This window comes from Eptesicus fuscus, chromosome 8, assembly GCF_027574615.1.
Source record: "Eptesicus fuscus isolate TK198812 chromosome 8, DD_ASM_mEF_20220401, whole genome shotgun sequence".
NCBI lineage: Eukaryota > Metazoa > Chordata > Mammalia > Chiroptera > Vespertilionidae > Eptesicus > Eptesicus fuscus.
This window is the reverse complement of record NC_072480.1, coordinates 104,430,070-104,448,086: the sequence shown is the minus strand read 5'-3', so window position 1 is coordinate 104,448,086 and position 18,017 is coordinate 104,430,070. Positions and strand designations below refer to the sequence as shown.

At 60.0% G+C, this 18,017-nt stretch overlaps 2 protein-coding genes across 4 annotated transcripts in view; one reads left to right on the top strand and one right to left on the bottom strand.

Moving 5' to 3' along the window:
- MCPH1 (microcephalin 1) overlaps positions 1-18,017 on the bottom strand; it is a 107,214-nt gene that overhangs the window by 9,245 nt on the left and 79,952 nt on the right. The gene's annotated exons all lie outside the window — the stretch shown is intronic.
- ANGPT2 (angiopoietin 2) overlaps positions 13,019-18,017 on the top strand; it is a 43,078-nt gene continuing 38,079 nt past the window's right edge. For all 3 annotated transcript variants that reach the window (XM_008157765.3, XM_054720199.1, XM_008157764.3), the window contains exon 1: positions 13,019-13,597. In XM_008157765.3, coding sequence (XP_008155987.2) covers positions 13,265-13,597 — 333 coding nt within the window. In that variant the 5' untranslated portion in view covers positions 13,019-13,264. The remainder of the gene's footprint in view (positions 13,598-18,017) is intronic.

Genomic DNA, 18,017 nt, shown 5'->3' with positions numbered 1-18,017 from the left:
GGCGGACTGAGCGGCAGGAACCTCGCTCGCACGGGGGATGCGGCGGTGCACGGCACCGCGGGCTGCTGCTCATACAACCAAACACGCTCTCCACACGACCCAGCAGCCACGCTCCTTGGTATTTACCCAAGAGCTGAACGCTGACGTCCACACGAGAGCCGCACACGGATGCTGACAGCAGCCTCACCCGCCGAGGCGCCCTTCCGTCGGGTGGTACCGACGCTGCGCTCACTGGACCACGAGGTGGGCCTCCGCTACGAGGAAGGGCTGTCGTCATGGGGAGCCAAGGAGGAGCCGGAAGGCGTGGGGCCCCTTCACAGGGGGATTCCAACGCCGTGCCGTCCGGTTTCTGGGCGGGGGCGGGGGTGGGGGGGGGGAAGAGCAGACGCACAGGGGTTTTCCAGGCGTGAACCCCTCAGTGCTGGGGGAACCCACTCATGGGCACATGCCACCACACACCTGTCCACACCCCAGGACGCACAGCACAGAGGCCGCTGCCCTGTGGGCTCCGGGGGACGACGCGTCAGCAGCGCAGGTTCACGGGCTGTGACAAATGTCCCGCCGGTGAGTGAGGCTGAGAACGCGGGAGGGTGTGTGTGGGGTGGGGGAGGATATAGGAAATCTCGGTACCTTCCTCTCAATTTTGCTCAAAACCTGTAACTATCCTTAAAAACGGTCTTCGTTAAGAAGAAGAAAAACAACGAGGTTCTCCGTGCTCCGCGCCTGAGGGAACAGAGCCAGCGACCACCTGCCCCTCCGAGCCCGCATGGCCCTGGGGTAGCCGCGGGCTGGCCAGGGCCACACAGCCAGGCAGGGCGGGCTCACTCCGGGGACCCCATTCCCCGCACGTCCGTCCGCGGCCCCTCCTGGGCTCCCCGTGACGTCCAGATGGCGGACCTGTGAGGGCAGCAGTGGGTTTCACACGAGGCTCTCGCCACGTCCCAGGCAGCACCGCAGCCACATCCTTCAGGCAGGACGGACCCGGACCAGCCCGCCCTGAGCCGAAGCCGAGCCCCCATCGCTGCTGCCAGAGGCTGGGCTGAAGCCTCAGCGCGGACAGGAGGAACAGCTCTTTCCTCCTCACTGTCCCCGCCCGCCCCGCACGCCCAGCAGCCCTGGGGGCAGCAGAAGCTGGAGGCACCTGCCTGGGGGGGTGGCTCTCCGAGGCCGCCCTCCCTCCCTCCTTCCCGGGGCTGCATTTAAAAATGTGCACCTCTCCACAGAACCTCCAACCCCCACCCGCCCACTGCCTTAAACAAAAACACAAAAACAAGCCCCAAGCGCAGGGAAAGCGGACCAGGGGACACGGCGGGGCGGCGGGGCGGGCCATTGCGCCCGGATGACTCAGCCAGCACCTGAGAATGCGCGGCCGCTTCCTGCCAATAAAACCCAAACAAGTTGCTTCCTCCACAAACACGCGGTGACATCAGCGGCTCCTATCATCCGGGCGCCCCCTCCAGCGTTTTCTTTGGCAAATGAGGAAACGTCCTCATGACGGGGAGGGAAACAGCGCCGTGCGCGTGCCGATAAGAGAGGCGCAGAGCGCACCCCGCTCCCGCCGCCGGCTGCGCTGGGATGGGGAAGGCGTCCCGCAGTCCGGGACCCGCGCCCAGGTACTGCCTGAGTCACTCGGCACGCATTCCAGAGGCGTCCGTGATTCCTGTCACAAGGTCGTCCTCTCAGGCACGTCCTTCCGGCAGGAGCGGCATTCCTGCGGGTGACGCGGGGCCACCTCCGGGAGGAGGCGCCTTCCTTTCATGGCCTGGGGGGCGGGGTGGGGGCCTCTCCCTGCGCAGGGGCTCCGCGGGCCCACACCCCTCCAGGCTTCGCTCCTCGCAGCGCCAGGGGACCTGTTTCATGCTTTTTAAAATTTAAATTCTTTATTGTTTAAAGAATTACACGTCTCCTTCCCCCCCCCCCCCCCGCACATGCCCGCCCCCCGGCTGTCCGTGTCCACTGGTGGATTTCTTACCCCCCACCTCCCCGCCTTCCCTCTGAGGCTGGATGTCTGTTCGTGCTTCTGTGTCTCTGGGTTTGTTTATGTTGTTCGTCAATTTCACGCCTTTGAGATTCACGGCCTGATGCCCTCTGTCCCCCCGGGTCAGCAGGTGCACGTCCCAGCGACGGCCACTGGCTTTGGACCTCGGAGCCTGAAGGCGGCGCTCCCTCCGGGAGGCTGGAATTGACGATGGTTCCGGAAGGCCCGGCACCCACGGCAGGAGCCCACGCGGCCCACCTTCTCTGGGGCCGCAGCGGCCAACCTCCAGTGCACGTCCCTCAGTCTGTCCAGATCCCTCAGGATCCGTGCAGGGAGCACCCTGACCTGGCCCGGGGGGGGGGGGGGGGGGGGACGGGCGGCGGCTCTGTCCCCTGAAGGCAGACTGTGGGGCAGCCATCAGCCCGAAGAACGCCAGGCACACCTTCACGGAGAAGCGGGCCACCTCACGCGCACAGCGCACCCGTCCCTGAGCGGGACCGTGACCCCAGAGGGCTTCCTAAAGGTGGGAGACCCTCCCAGTTCCAAACCCAGGGCCCCTCAGCCAACCAGCCTGAGCCGCAGCTGGAGCCGGACCTGCGTGCGAAGACGAGGATAAAGCTCGCCGTTTGGGGAAAAGGAGAGAGAAAAGCAAGCGCCTAGATCACCTTTAAAGTGACGCGTGCGCCGAACACCCAGCGACTCAGGTCCAAAAGGAGAAACTGAGTCTGGCAGGAACCCACTCGGTGTCTGGATTCACTCAGAGGGCGAGGACCCAGGTGGGGCCGTGCAGGGCAGAGGCGGGGGAGGCGGGGGGAGGGGCCCCCTCACTCGCCACGCGTGCTGGTTCTGAGCCTGAGGGGCAGGTGCTGCGCGGCCTGAAGTGCCACGGACCCGGGTCCGAGCAGGACGGAGCCTTCGCCCTTCCTGGCTGCACACCCCAGCGGAGCCGGGGCCCTCGCTGGGTCCCTGGGGCTGAGGGTCAGGAGTCCGGGCCCCGCCCTTCCTCTCAAAGCCCCGGTAAGTCTCCTCGGCTCCACTCCCACCACATCCAGTGTGAGGCCCTCTGCAGCCCATCTCCACTGGCCGTGAGGTCACGGCCCGGCGGGCGACCTCATGGGTGACCTCCCCCAGCCTCGCGCCCTCCCCGCCCCGCCCCGCCCCGCCCCGCCCCACGGAGCTGCAGGAGCAGAGTCAGCACGGCACCAGAAGGAACTTGGGAAACAAACTGCGCTTCCGAGTCGAGAATTCTAAAATTTACATTTCTTTCCTCAAGAGCTGACTAGCTGTGCAACGAATGAACAGAACAGGCGACAAGGGGCCTCGCCCACCAGTGATGCCCGCCCGACGCGCTGCGGCCTCAGACACGCCGCCCTCTCCTGTGGACGCTTGTCCTGCTCCCGCGATGTCATCCTCCCCATGTCGTCCCCTTAGCTGGCACCGACACGCAAGAACACGCGGCTCCAGAGCCAGTTCCCCCAGGCCCCTCGCCAGTGGGAGCCCAGAACCTAGCAGATCCTCTGGCACAGCCCCCAGGACGCCCGTGCCCCCAGGACGCCCGTGCCCCCAGGACGCCGAGCCGTGTCCCTGCTCTGCCTGTGGCCACATCGGCTCAAAGCACCACAGAAAAGAGCAAAGGGCTTCCTCCCTCCCTGGCAGTGGTCCCCGGCCGATGGGTGCATCCGGGTCCTCCCTCCCCGTCACCGCTGCGTGTCACTCGGCTCCGGGAGTGACTGCCACACGACTGGAAGCGGGATCCCTTCCCGAGCGAAGGAGACACTCCTGCTCCAAACGCCGTGAACTGCACCGCCTGCCCCTCCCTCGGCTCCTGGTCCCCACGCCCTCGCTTCCCTGTCACACCGCGTTCGACGTGGCCTTCGCGGAGGGGCGGTGCCATTCGCTAGCACAAACCTGCGGGCACAGGGCCGCCGTGCGCGCCCTCGAGGCACATTAGTAACACTGAAGGCCGAGACTTCCCTCTGGATTGGCTCCATCTCAGCGAGCGCCGCTGGTCGCATCATCCCGCTGTTCGGCCGCACACAGATGCACACGTTAAACCCGAGACCACGCCTGAGGGCCAGGGCGCCCTGTCCCCACTGCCCAGCTCCTTGTGGTCACAGGAGGCGCAGGGAGGGGGCTCCCCCACCCTCCTCCCTGAAGTAGCCCCCTGTGCAGGGTCCCCTCACTCCAGAGCGAGGGCTGATGTCACCCAGCCTGGAATTCCTGGTGGGAAACGCGGATGAACTCACTGGCCACCAAGATCCTGTTTTCGTGTCAATATCCTCAGTCACAGAATGTGAGGAAAGAGAGGAAGTGAGACGGCAAATAAATATTCCTCACTCGCTGTCTGTGTGTGCTGAGAAATTCCCGTAAATTCAGGTGCCACTTGCTGGTCGAGAAGGAAAAACAACGCTTAATAAGCGACAAAAATGCCACCTGAGTCCGAGTTCTGGAAAACGTCCTGATCTCCAGGGACCTTTCTCTCCTCCTTCACCACAAAGAACCCTGCCCGACCCTGGGCCCTCTACCCACCCCGTCCCTGGGCCCTTCACCCTCCTCCTCCCTCCTGCCCCCTCTACCTGCCCCATCCCTCAGCCCCTTCACCCCCTTCACCCCTCCTCCTCCCTCCTGCCCCCTCTACCCACCAGTCCCTCTGTCCCTCGGCCCCTTCACGCTCTCTGGTGATCACCATTAGCCATGGGCTGGGCTCTCTGAATTGGTAGCTTAGTGCCAGTAATCAATTTGGATTACAATGCCTGTGTTTTCAATGCCTTCGGCTGTTTTCTCCATCCCCTCCAAACCAGGTCCCCCCCCCCCCCATTCCTGCCAGCTCTGCCTCCGGTGGTTCCATGCCACCCTCGCCACGACTTGTTTTAACTCACCTTCCAGCTCCCTGAATCCCTCCTCAGTGTTCAGATCTAATCGGTCATCGAACACGCCCTTAAATGTCGGTAATTGCACTGTTTAGTTCTGGGAGTTTTCTTCTCATAGCTGTAAGATTTTTTCTTCTTTACTTTTCTCATTTAAGTGTTACCAAATTTTATTTTATATGTTTCAGCCTGGTAAGTATTAGGGGCCCCTTCGCACCCCCACAAGATATAAGTGCTGGCCGATCGCCAGTGCCTGAGACCTGACCCCTGGCTGGAAATGGGGCTGTCACAGCGGTACTGCAGGCGTGGGCCGTGTAAGGGCCTTTTCATTCAAGGCTCATGCGAACCATGGGTCCCCTAGCTGTGACCGGCTGGGAGCTCCCTGCTGCTTGGTGTGCGCGCACACATGCACGGAGCGGGACTCGACTTCTGCGTGTGGCGCGGTGTTTCTCCGCGTGGAACTGTGACGAAGGCATGCTGGGTGGTATGTTAGTTGCTATTGATGCGTGTCCTTATTAATTGCACCTCATTCCTGTAACTGACTAATGAAAATGGTCAGTTTTGCTCACTATCTTATATAATAAAAGCATAGTATGCAAGCTGTCCCCTCGACTGGGAGTTTGTCTGGGAGTTCGACCAGGGGGCGGGGCCGGCCAGGGGAAGGGAGAGAGGCCCTGGCCGGCAGCAGGAAGCCCCAGCTGGCGGTCGAGGTGGCAGGCGGCCGGGGGAAGGGAGGGAGTACCGGCCGGCAGCCGCCAGGGACCCTACCAATGCACGGATTTCGTGCCCTGGGCCTCTACCCTATAAAACAAAGGGTGATGTGCAAATTGACCCTGATAGCAGAACAACCAGAACCACCGCCTGACCGTCACTGAGGCGCGCTGACCACCTCCGGGTCCCTTCCCCAGCCGGCAGGCTCCCATCGCCCAGCGGTGAGGGGAACCGGGGGTGGGTGGCGGGGATGCGGGTGGCGCCAGGCCAAGGCCCCCGCCCCACCAACTGCCCCCCACACAGAGAGCCAACCCTGGTGAGGGAGGGGCCGGTGAGCAGGCAGAACGGCTGGCCAGTAGGTTCTGATCGCCTGACGGCAAACGGGGAACTGGGGGTGGGTGGTGGCAGGGGACAAGGCCACTGCCAACAGCTGGGAAGATGGCCGACTGCAGGCCGGGCCAGGGACCATACCCATGCACGAGCTTCGTGCGCCAGGCCTCCAGTCTACACGAAAAAGCCTACGTGACTGGCCACGGGCCAGTAGCTATGACACACACTGACCACCAGGGGGCAGACGCTCAGTGCAGGAGCTGCCGGCGGCGGTCACTTGGCAGTGGCGGTAGTTGGGTGACGTGCCCGGAACCCGAAAGGAGGGAGCCCAATTCTGGGCTGCATCACCCGAGAACCGCCCTCTTGCGATCCGGGACCCCTCGGGGGATGTCGGAGAGCCGGTTTTGGCCCGATCCCCGCAGGCCAGGCCGAGGGACCCCACCGGTGCACGGATGGGACTCTAGTTTGTTATAAGACCAGCAGAGGGAGCAGCGAGCAACACCAGTGGATTTAATATTTACATTCTCCTACAGCAAGCATGTCAGACTCAAAGGCTACACGGCCAAATAAACAAGGCTTAAGTTTATGTGGCCGCAAAAAACCAAAAGCTTCAATTTTCATAGAAACGCAGGTTTATTTCGATAGAGACATGCTGAATACAAAGGGCTGAAATAAATGAGTCATCGTGAACAAAAAATAAATGAACATCTTAATAATAATTAAATTTTTCTTGAACATTACCAGACCCTGAATAACTGCACAAATTAATAAGCATAATGCAAATAAACCTATTTTCCTTGTTCTCCGAAAGCGAAATATTTCCTGTTGTGCACACCCAACAAGTCAGTACAAGACTAATGACAGAGCCATCGGCAGCTAAAATATTCGCTGCTGGTATTAGTGGAGAGAAATGGTGCGCCTGCGCGTAAGGCGTGTGAGGGAAATGAATGCAACATGATGATAGTAACCAGTCATTAACGAACACTATAGTTCGTTATTAATAACTAGAGGCCCGATGCACGAAATTCACGGAGGAGTAGGCCTTCCTTCCCCTGGCTGCCAGCCTGGCTTCCCTCTGGCACCCGGGCTTCCCTCCAGCTGCTGACAGGCACCCGGGACCTGGGCTTCCCTTGCAGTCCTGGCTTTGTCTGGAAGGTTGTCCGGAAGGACGTCTGGTCTAATTAGCATATTATGCTTTTTTTTATTATAGATTATGTATAACAGGATGTTGTAAAAGTTAAGTTACAAAGTTTTTATTAGCATGTTTCTTACATTCCGTTATATTGACTGGGCTGCAGAAACATCCCAGGACCCACGAGTTTGACATGCTTGTCCTATAGGTAACATTGCTAGATTTTTGTTTTAGTTTTTATTTAAGTCAAGCAACACTTTCTGACGATAAGTTAAAAAAGGTCACTGAAAAGTGCATCAGCATTTTGGGAAAAGCAAACTTTTTTTTTCTGTAACTATCCTACCAGCGTCAGGGCTTTTAAAAACACGATGCCAAGACGAGGCACTTAATTCAGTTACCGATGTCCCCTCCTGACAGGCGTGGCAAAATAAACTTCCTTTCATCTTTCTTTGCATTGAGTCTCTTTCCTTGAAATAAAATACTTGGGGACGAACAATTCCTTATTTTAAAAAAATAATTTAAAAATTTTTTTATTGATTTCAGAGAGGAAGGAAGAGGGAGAGAGAGAGAAACAACCATGATGAGAGAGACTCATCGATCGGCTGCCTCCTGCACGCCCCCTACAGGGGATCGAGCCCGTCACCCAGGCATGTGACGTGTCCAGGAATCCAACCGTGACCTCCAGGTTCACAGGTCTACTTTCAACCACTGAGCCACACGGCCGGGCGAGACGGTTCATTCTTAATGGCGCGAGTACCAAGGAATCGCATGCGATGGGGCTTAGGAAGACAAGAGGTGCCCGTCCTGGGTCATCAGGAAAGACGTAGGTCACGGGACAGCCACGCGTGGATTCGTGAAGGATAAGACGGAGTATTTTTATACACTTGGTGCAAACATCACATCTTTGTATGCACAACTATTCCAACATCATTCTCCAAAAACTAATTCCTCAAAAACACTTTTTATACATGTAACTCCATAATCAAGCCTAATTTCCCACAGGAAGATTTTTTTTTAACATCGAGTCAGACTGATGGGAATACCCAAAGGGGATCTTGTGCTTCTCTTTTTTTTACTTCTTGGACGTAAGTGATTTTATTTATGTTAACCTATAACCAAGAGTGATAATTTATCATAATGTAAACAGCATGCATGACATTTCTCTCTCCCTTATTTTGAAAGGCTTCTCAATTAAGATAAAAATTTTATAGTTATATTAAAGATTAATCTAGATGGTATTAAGCCCTTTCAAAAGAAATTCACCCTGAGAGAAATTAGTTTTTAATAGAATGATTATGACAAGAGACTAGACACATATTTTTTCACAAGCAACAGCATTTGAGTTCTCTACATTTTTGTTGAAATAAATGTAAGAACATTTAATATAAAATTATAACTCATAAACCCACTTCAAAGTCTCTAACATTATTAGTCAAAGGAAAGACTTTATTGACTTTACATCGGTCACGTGTAAAGCAGTCACCACTGACCTCAATCCATGAAAAGAAAACGCTTGGCATGTTTTCTATGGGGAGGAAACAGGACACGGAATTACGGGCAAAAGATTATCAGGCGAACGCACTCACCTGTTGTTTTAGAATTCACCCACCGGCTTTTTAAAGTTATGATTTGTATCTAAGCCTTTCAGGCATTCTTTTGATGAGATGATAAAACATTTCACAAAAATATTAGAGAATGAAAATATTTAAAAATCAAAGAACATTTGAGATAACTTTTTTGTAACAGGCGAATTATATAAACCAAAATATTCCTAAAAATTCAGGGAATTCATCATGAAATCTTAAAACAAACAAACAACCCCCCCACAAAAACAGTTACTTGGCTATTTCCCAAGTCCTGAGGGTCACATATCTACCTACACAACGTGGCCTCGAACACGAAGGCTCTGCAGAGGGTGCTGCGCTGGTTTTTGGCAGAACAAACAGAGTCCAGGAATCTCTTAAGTTTCTTTTTAAAAAACTGCCCTCAAAGTCTTTTGGACGTAACTTCACAGGGAGCCTCGGACAAGCAGGGCGACGAGTGGGTTTGCTTCCTTTGCGACTGAACAAACCTCAGGAAGAACTGCCGCCACGGAGCCGTCACTGCGACCAGGTTCCCTCAGGTCATCAGCTCCGACTCGCCCTCCAGACCAGCCGCCCAGCAGCAGTGACGCAGCTGCGGGGACGAGGCCCACACGCCCGGTCTGCCCCCATGCCGCCCACCCTGCCCGCTCACCTGCCCACTCACCTACCCACTCACCCTGCCCACTCGCCCTGCCCACTCACCCTGCCCGCTCACCTAACCACTCACCCTGCCCACTCACCCTGCCCGCTCACCTACCCGCCCACCCTGCCCGCTCACCTACCCACTCACCCTGCCCACTCGCCCTGCCCACTCGCCTACCCGCTCACCTACCAGCTCACCCTGCCCACTCGCCCTGCCCACTCGCCCTGCCCGCTCACCCTGCCCACTCACCTACCCGCTCGCCCTGCCCACTCGCCCTGCCCACTCACCTACCCACCCACCTACCCACTCGCCCTGCCCGCTCACCCTGCCCACTCACCTACCCGCTCCCTTGTCCACTCACTTACCCGCCGCTCACCCTGCCCTCTCACCTACCCGCTCACACTGCCTGCTCACCCTGCCCACTCACCTACCCGCTCCCTTGTCCACTCACTTACCCGCCGCTCACCCTGCCCTCTCACCTACCCGCTCACACTGCCTGCTCACCCTGCCCGCTCACCTACCCGCTCGCCCTGCCCGCTCACCTACCCGCTCACCTACCCGCCCACCTAACCGCTCACCCTGCCCACTCACCTACCCACTCACCTACCTGCCCACCCTGCCCACTCACCTACCCGCCCACCCTACCCGCTCACCTAACCACTCACCCTGCCCACTCACCTACCCGCTCACCTACCCGCCCACCTAACCGCTCACCCTGCCCACTCACCTACCCACTCACCTACCTGCCCACCCTGCCCACTCACCTACCCGCCCACCCTGCCCGCTCACCTAACTGCTCACCCTGCCCACTCACCTATCCACTCAGCTACCCGCCCACCCTGCCCGCTCACCTAACCGCTCACCCTGCCTGCTCACCTACCCGCTCACCTACCCACTCACATACCCGCTCACCCTGCCCACTCACCTACCCACTCGCCCTGCCCACTCACCTAACGGCTCACCTACCCACTCACCCTGCCCACTCACCTACCCACTGACCTTCCCACTCGCCCTGCCAGCTCACCTACCCTCTCACCCTGCCCATTCACCTACCCACTCGCCCTGCCCGCTCACCCTGCCCACTCACCTTGTCCACTCACCTACCCGCTCGCCCTGCCCACTCACCTACCCACTAATCTACCCGCTCACCTACCCACTCACCTACCTGCTCACCCTGCCCATTCACCTACCCGCTCACCCTGCCCATTCACCTACCCGCTCGCCCTACCCGCTCACCTACCTGCTCGCCTACCTGCTCACCTACCCGCTCGCCCTACTTGTGGGAATGGAAACACCTGGAAGCTCTGTGAAATGGCTGCTCCCAGAGAGGAAGTGGCCTGAGAACACACCTGGCAAAGGCCTTTCCTCCCTTCGGCAGGCAGGTCCCTGTCCCAGCAGAACACACGGTTCCTCCTCCCACCAGCTGGGTCCCAGGGAGCCGAGGCCCCGCCGAGTGGACACTCAGGTTGCTCTCCAAGCACATGGCCACATCCGATGCCAGACATGCTCACCTGCAGCCAGACAGGGACCTGCGCTCCACGGGGCATCGCACGTCATGCCAGGAGCCGCCTAAACTCTAGAAGGCACAGCAGGCCCTGCTGGCCACCTCCATCGGTGGCACCGAGGAGGCAGAGAACGGGGAAAACACCGTCACAGCGGGACAGCGGGGCACGCAGCCGGCGGTGCCCCTGGGAAGGCTGCACCTGGACGCTCGAGGCTAGAGCGAGGCCCGGCGTCATGCCCGCTGCCCTGGGCTCAGCCAGGCCTCTGCCGCTCGGAGGCGCAGGCCCAGGGGCTGAGGCAGGCAGCGCCAGCTCAGCGTGACCACGGCCACAAGTAGGGAAACGGAGGCTTGAAGCCGGGCTTCTGATCTCACTGAACCCGGTTGTAATGTCTTCTAAAACCTGCAGGCTTCCCCCGCCTTTTCCTGACCTCCGGTGCCCGTGGGACCAGGCGCCCCTGTCCTGCTCCGTGACGCCCAGCGTCCAGCTTTCCCGAGTGACGGGGCCTCGGGAGTCGGCGGAAGGCACAGCCCCTCGGGAAGACCCGGCGCTCTCTGCTCAGGCCCGGCAGCACGCGCTGTCGGGGAAGATGTGGCGCCCAGCCTGGCACCCAAGAAGAGCCCCTGTGACGCCCGCTGACGAGAAAGGCCAGACACGCGCTGCGGGACCCAGTGGAGGCAGGCGGCGTCTCGGGGGAGCAGACTTCCCACCCAGGCGGGACCTGGGGCCAGCGAGGAGGGCGACCTTAAGGTGTAATGGAGTCTCATGAAAACATTCCAGAGCTGAGCTCACTCTGCAAATTCACCTTCACCCAGAACAGAATCACGAGCCTGTGCTCCGTGTGACGGCAGCAGCCGAACCTGCACAGAATTTTTGTGAGTTTATTTGAGCCAAACGGATGACAACGGCTGGGAAGCAGCACCTCAGCGGCTCAGCTAGTGCTCGGGGCACGGCAGGCTGCGCCTCACTCAGACATCACCACCCACGGCAGCGGCGGAGAGGGAGCGGTGGAGAGGAGGGCGGCGTGCCATCCGCTGGTGGCAGAGGGAGGTGGCGGAAAGCAAAGGGGGGATGCCCTGGGGCTGGATAACAAGTGACACGATAGACACACGCCTCGTGTGCACGGCGGGCACGGGACGGTAACCATCAGCACTCACGGCGCGTGGAGATGTGGGAGGGACCAGGGGCCCTGAGGGCCTGGCAAGGCCCCTCTGGCTTTGCACAGGTATGCCGCCAGGTGCGGGAGGGCAGCAGACGCTCACGCAGGTCAAGACGGACTTCGGAGGGCTCCGCCCTGACCGCCTTCCTGAGGAATGTGCGTGCGGGGCCGTCCTCGGGGTTCCTGTCGGCCCGGGTCTGTAAGGCACACCTGGGAGCCGGGCTGGCATGCGGCGGCCGGGCCCTTGCTTTCCGGGCGGGTGTGTCCCTGGGGCACCACAGGGCCCACCAGGGAGGGGTGCCCGCTGGCACGGAGATGCAACAGCCACCTCCCTGGTGCCCTCTGCTGGGGGTGAGCGGAGCCTGGTCTCCCAAGGGCCGGGCTCAGCTCCTCAGGGAGAGGCGGGGGCGTCCGGCCTCAGAACCCAGCCAGGCGAGTCCCGGCCACAGGTGAGGACCTCAGCCATTAATTACAGGGGCGGCTGGAACGGGCCCTGGAAATGTCACACGCGACGGGTGAGAGCAAGCGGGTCTGCAGGCGCAGGTCTGCTCTCCGCTGCCCCGTCCTGCTGCTCTGCCCGCTGGACCTGCAGGCGCCTTCGGAGGCCCTCCCCGGTCCCTCTGGCTTCGGAGTGGGTGTTTGTGGGAGAGACTGGGCATCGGCTCAGACACGGACCTTCCCACAGGCCTGAGCGAAGCGTGGTCTCCCGCCGAACGGAAATGAAACCTCCGTGCTGAGCTGAGGGTCAGAACGCAGGCAGGTTTCCACGCGGCTCCATCCTCCTGCTGTCCCAGCCAGCCAGCCCTGACGCAGCTGCAGCGCGTGGCTCCGAGGGACACGGGAACCTTCACTGCGTTCCGGCTGCTGCCTCAGCTACCTGGCGCTGCGGAGGCGGGCAGAGGAGAGCGGCTCTCAGGAAGCGCTCCGTTAGGGAGGTGCCGTGCCCGGGTCCTGCAGCCTCGGCAGCGTTCCCAGTGGGCTCGCCGGCAGCGCTGGCGGGAGGCAGGCAGCCAGCGGCCGGGGTTTTTCCTGTTGCCTGGCTGCTGACCCCCCACAGGAAGATAACGGAGCGGCCGGGGGCGGAGCAGCTCACACACATGCCTGGCTGCGCTGATCCACTCATATAAGGAGCGGGAGCGAGCGGCTCGGATCCTGACACGGCAGCTCTGGGCAGAGAGAAAAGCCGAGCGACTGGTCCCCGGGAACTCAGCCCCAGGCGCAGGTCCACGCCCGCGGCAGGGCAGCCCCGCGGACTGAGGGACGGAGCCGGGCCCGCCTGCTGCCCGGAGCGCAGCACAGGCTTCTGCGGATGGACCCTGAGCCGAGCGCTGAGCCCGGCGTCTGAGCAGCGGACGTCCCATGCGCGGCGGCCTGCTGAGCGGCGGGAGGGTCAGCGAAGACGCAGGCATGTGGCGGCTCGTGTTCCTCACGCTGAGCTGGGACCTGGTCCCGGCCGCAGCCCACAGCCTCCACAGGAGCATGGACGGCGTGGGGCGGCGGCAGTACCAGGTGCAGCACGGCGCCTGCAGCTACACCTTCCTGCTGCCCGAGACCGACAACTGCCGCCCGCCCGCCAGCTCCTACGTGCCCAACGCCGTGCAGAGGGACGCGCCGCTCGACTACGACGACTCGGTGCAGAGGCTGCAGGTGCTGGAGGGCATCATGGAGAACAACACGCAGTGGCTGATGAAGGTAGGGCCGCGCTCGGTCCGAGGGCGAGGAGGCTCTGCTTCAACAGCGGGGGCGGGGTGGGGGGGCAGGGAGAGGGGTCGCCCCGTGAGTCGGGTTTCTGGGTCCTGGGCAGTGAGGTCGAGACTGAGGGGAGGATTCTTTGAAGAGAGCCTGACTCCACGGAGCGAGCTCTGCGGGAGGGTCCCCGCGCGGAGGAGGCGGCTCAGGCTGCCGCTTGTGGTTAAGCTGGAGCTGAGCTCCCGAACGCCCTGCCCTCCGGCTATAGACGCTGGCTCACCAGGAAAGCCTGAGTGATGACAATCCTGCTAATTGCTGATCCGGGCGGATGAGGAAAGTGCTTTACCAATTTCCTGAATTTATTTACTAAACGGACTGTGGCTGTCGGTAATGAGAGGAAATTAACTAAAGAGACCTGTGTTCCCCGGGGCTGCCGCCTGGGAAGGGCGCCGTGGCTGTGAGCGCAGCCGGCCCACGGGGAGGCGCGGCCAGACCCCCGCACTCACTCCGGGACAGGGGCCGTGTTCCCACGCAAACCCAAACCCGCGCTGTTTACAGGACCCGGGGCCGAGGGAGGTGAGGGGTCCTGACCGTGGGCTGGCTGTCAGCCGGGCGGCTCCGTCTCCGTGGGGGGCCGAGGGCCCCAGGCCCCAGGAGCTCACCCGCTGGCTCCTTCATTCACAACTCTGCCCCAGAGACCGTCACCACCAGGCCCGCCTGTCACAGGAACTCTGACCTGGGCCAGAGCTGTGTTTCTCATTAACTCGCGGGGAGGAAGGGGCCTCAGGAGCCCAGCGTCGGAATGAATGGGGCTCGCGGCTCTGCCTTCACGGGAGGCAGCGGCCTGCTGAGCGGCCGCTTCCCCTCCAAGGGCAGGAGCAGGAGCAGGAGCCGCAGAGCGGCCTGCCCTCCCGAGAGGGTCCCTGTCCGCTCTTTTTAAATCGTCTAAAACGCACGGAAGCGTAAACAACGAAATTACACCCACGACACAGGCTCCAGGCCCCGGGACACACCTGCCTCCTGGCCCCCCGCTCTCGTGACCCCTTCTTTCTGGGACCTGCTCCCCAGTCGGCACAGCCGCCGCCCTGCACCTCGGGGGCAGCGCCCACAGCCGGGCAGGGGGAGAGGGGATACCCTCCGTCCTGCAGGCCGTCCTCTCTTAGCTAAACAGTCAGAACAGGCAAGAGTGTTTGCACGCGCCCCCCGCCCCCCCCCTCCCCTCCAGGTCTCCCTGAGACCCCGAGCCAGGGCCGCCTTTCTCTTAGACAAACCCACGGCCCTTTGGGCTCCGTGTAAAGAAGGACGAGGACAGGGACTCCACGTGGTGTTCTGACCGGCGGCATTTCTAAGCTCCTCCGAGCCGAGCTGAGCGGCGCACGGATGATGCTCACCTCCTGGGGCTCAGCACCTGCCAGCCAGCTGGGCCCGCCCCTGCCGTCAGCCTGCACGCCCCTCACCCCTCGTGTGCGGACTCCCGGTTCGAGAATAAAAGCTCAAGAGCCAATATGACCCCACATAAAAGTGAATCCCCGTAACCTCTCTGCTGTTCCTTTCCTCTGTGTTTTGTCACCTGTGACAATAAACATCGCTCTTTTCAGAAGAGAATAAAGATAACGGGATGACAGGCAAGCCGCAGGATCAAAGGGTCAGTGCCACACTTAACCCTCCCAGACCATCACAGAGAGAACCGCCCGCGTTACTCATTGTTTCCCATATTTCCTTCCTCTTAGCGCCGCTTATATATATTTTTTGTTTCCATATTTCCTTTCTCTCCCTGACCAACACTGAAAATGAGAGGGAGAGGGAGGGAGGGATGGATGGAGGCAGAGGGAGGGCGGAAGGGAGGGAGAGAGGGAGGGAGGGAGAAGAGCAGGGACCTTGAGCTTTCAAGAAAACCTGTCAAGGAGGAGAGTGAGACAAGTCCCGGTGACGGGGGCGGGATGAGCAGCCCCGCCCCAGGTGTGGGTGCTGGGGGAGCGAAGGGGTGGAGGTGGTGAGGGGACCAGGGGGCCGAGGGGTGGCAGCCCCGCCCCAGGTGTGGGTGCTGGGGGAGCGAAGGGGTGGAGGTGGTGAGGGGACCAGGGGGCCGAGGGGTGGCAGCCCCGCCCCAGGTGTGGGTGCTGGGGGAGCGAAGGGGTGGAGGTGGTGAGGGGACCAGGGGGCCGAGGGGTGGCAGCGCTGCCCCAGGAGCTTGCACCTCATCCAAGCTGCTGCTGCGCCCCTCCAGCTGGCGGGCGGGTGGGACTTGGGGGGCAGACTTGCCAATGAGTGAGGAGTGAGCCTGGAGGGAGCAGCTGGGGGTAGGGAGGCTGGCTCTCCGCGCTCCCAGCAGACAAGGTCAGGCAGAAAGGGCGCAGTGAGGGCGGACGGCAGCTCTGGAGGGCACACCGCCCCGACGCCCAGCCTCACTCGGAACACAGACAAGTGACTCTGCAGAATGGACGGGTCCTGCTGGGAGCCCAAATGTTTCCCCGTAAGAGGAAACGGGGAACGGAAATAAACAACTGCTTCACACTGATGAGTGCCTTAGATTCATAAACAACTGCAAAGCCCATTGTGCTTTACCACAGAATGTGTTCCAAACAGCTCCTGCTAGGACGCCCGGTAAACACTTCCTGCGATCTCGCGGTTCTCAGTGCAGCCTGCAGGCTGGGAACAGACCTGGACGCAGTCCTCTGCTCTGTACGCGCCTGAGGACGTGGCGAAGAGGAGAACCGCGCGTCCCTCCACGTGAGGTCACCGTGAAGCTTTGCTCCTAAAAGCAAATCTGTGTCCACTCCGTGGGGGCCAAGGCTGGGAGGCCCACACGCCCCCGGGCCACCAGCCCTCCCAGCCCGCCAGGGACTGTCATGTGTCAGCGTGTGTGAGAGCGTGTGTGTCAGCGTGTGAATGTGTGAGTGTGTGTGAGTGTGTGTGTATGAGTGTGTGAGTGTATGTCTGTGTGACTGATGTGTGAATATGAGTTATGTCAGTGTGTGACTGTGCAAATGTATGTCAGTGTGAGTGTGTGTCAGTGTATGAGTGTCAGTGTGTGACTGTGTGTGAGTGATGTCAGTGTGTGACTATGTCAGTGTGTGACTGTGTGTGAGTGATGTCAGTGTGTGACTATGTCAGTGTATGTCAGTGTGTGACTGTGTGTGAGTGATGTCAGTGTGTGACTATGTCAGTGTATGTCAGTGTGTGACTGTGTGTGAGTGATGTCAGTGTGTGACTATGTCAGTGTGTGACTGTGCAAATGTATGTCAGTGTGAGTGTGTGTCAGTGTATGAGTGTCAGTGTGTGACTGTGTGTGAGTGATGTCAGTGTGTGACTGTGTGTGTGATGTCAGTGTGTGACTGTGTGTATGAGTGATGTCAGTGAGTGTGTATGTGCAAGTGTATGTCAGTGTGTGTGTGAATGTGAGTGTATGTCTGTGTGTGTGTGTGAATGTGTGAGTGTATGTCAGTGTGTGACTGTGTGTATGAGTGATGTCAGTGAGTGTGTATGTGCAAGTGTATGTCAGTGTGTGTGTCAGTGTGAGTGTGTGTCTGTGTGTGTGTCAGTGTGTGAATGTGTGAGTGTATGTCAGTGTGTGTGTGTGTGTGAATGTGAGTATATGTCAGTGTGTGTGTGTGTGTGTGTGTGTGTGAGTGATGTCAGTGTGTGACTGTGTGTGGGAGTGTATGTCAGTGTGTGTGTGAATGTGAGTGTATGTCAGTGTGTGTGTGTGTGTGTGTGAATGTGTGAGTGTATGTCTGTGTGTGTGTGAATGTGAGTGTATGTCAGTGTGTGTGTGTGTGTGTATGTGAGTATGTGTGTGTGTGTGTGTGGGAGTGATGTCAGTGTGTGACTGTGTGTGGGAGTGTATGTCAGTGTGAGAGTGTGTTTTAGTGTGTGAGTGTGAGTGTGTGGCTGCACCCCCCGTGTCCCTGCTTGGTTCACTGATGGAAGGAGAAGCCCGTCCTGCCGTGGCCGCGCCCGCCGCGCCCTGATGGGGAGGCGGCCTGGGCCTGCTCAGTGGAAAGCAAACGCCGTGCTTCCAGATGGGCGGACGGACGCTTTAAGGCGGGACAAGAGGGTTCCCGTGACTGAGCGCGCTGAGGCACGGGCGGCAGGGAGGACGAGCTGACAGGTGTCACTGGGGCAGGGCCAGTGTGGCCAGGGCACGTGTCAGAGTGTTTGTTGTCCAGGCGGGTGTGCACCACATAGAGCCGGACGTGCACCGTGAGCGGTGTGACGAGGGCTGTCGTGTGGGACTTGCTTTCCGCGGCCAAGCAGCCGCTGCTCGTTACGTGGGCTGTGTGCTGCGCAGACCAGCTCTGGGGACCACGCCACGACGGGGTGACCATTTGCCCGCAGAGCCGAGAGCTGAGACGGCTGGGACCCCTTCCTTCCTGACGGGAAACCCCACGCCCGCGGGGCCTCCTCCTGGCACGTGGAAGGC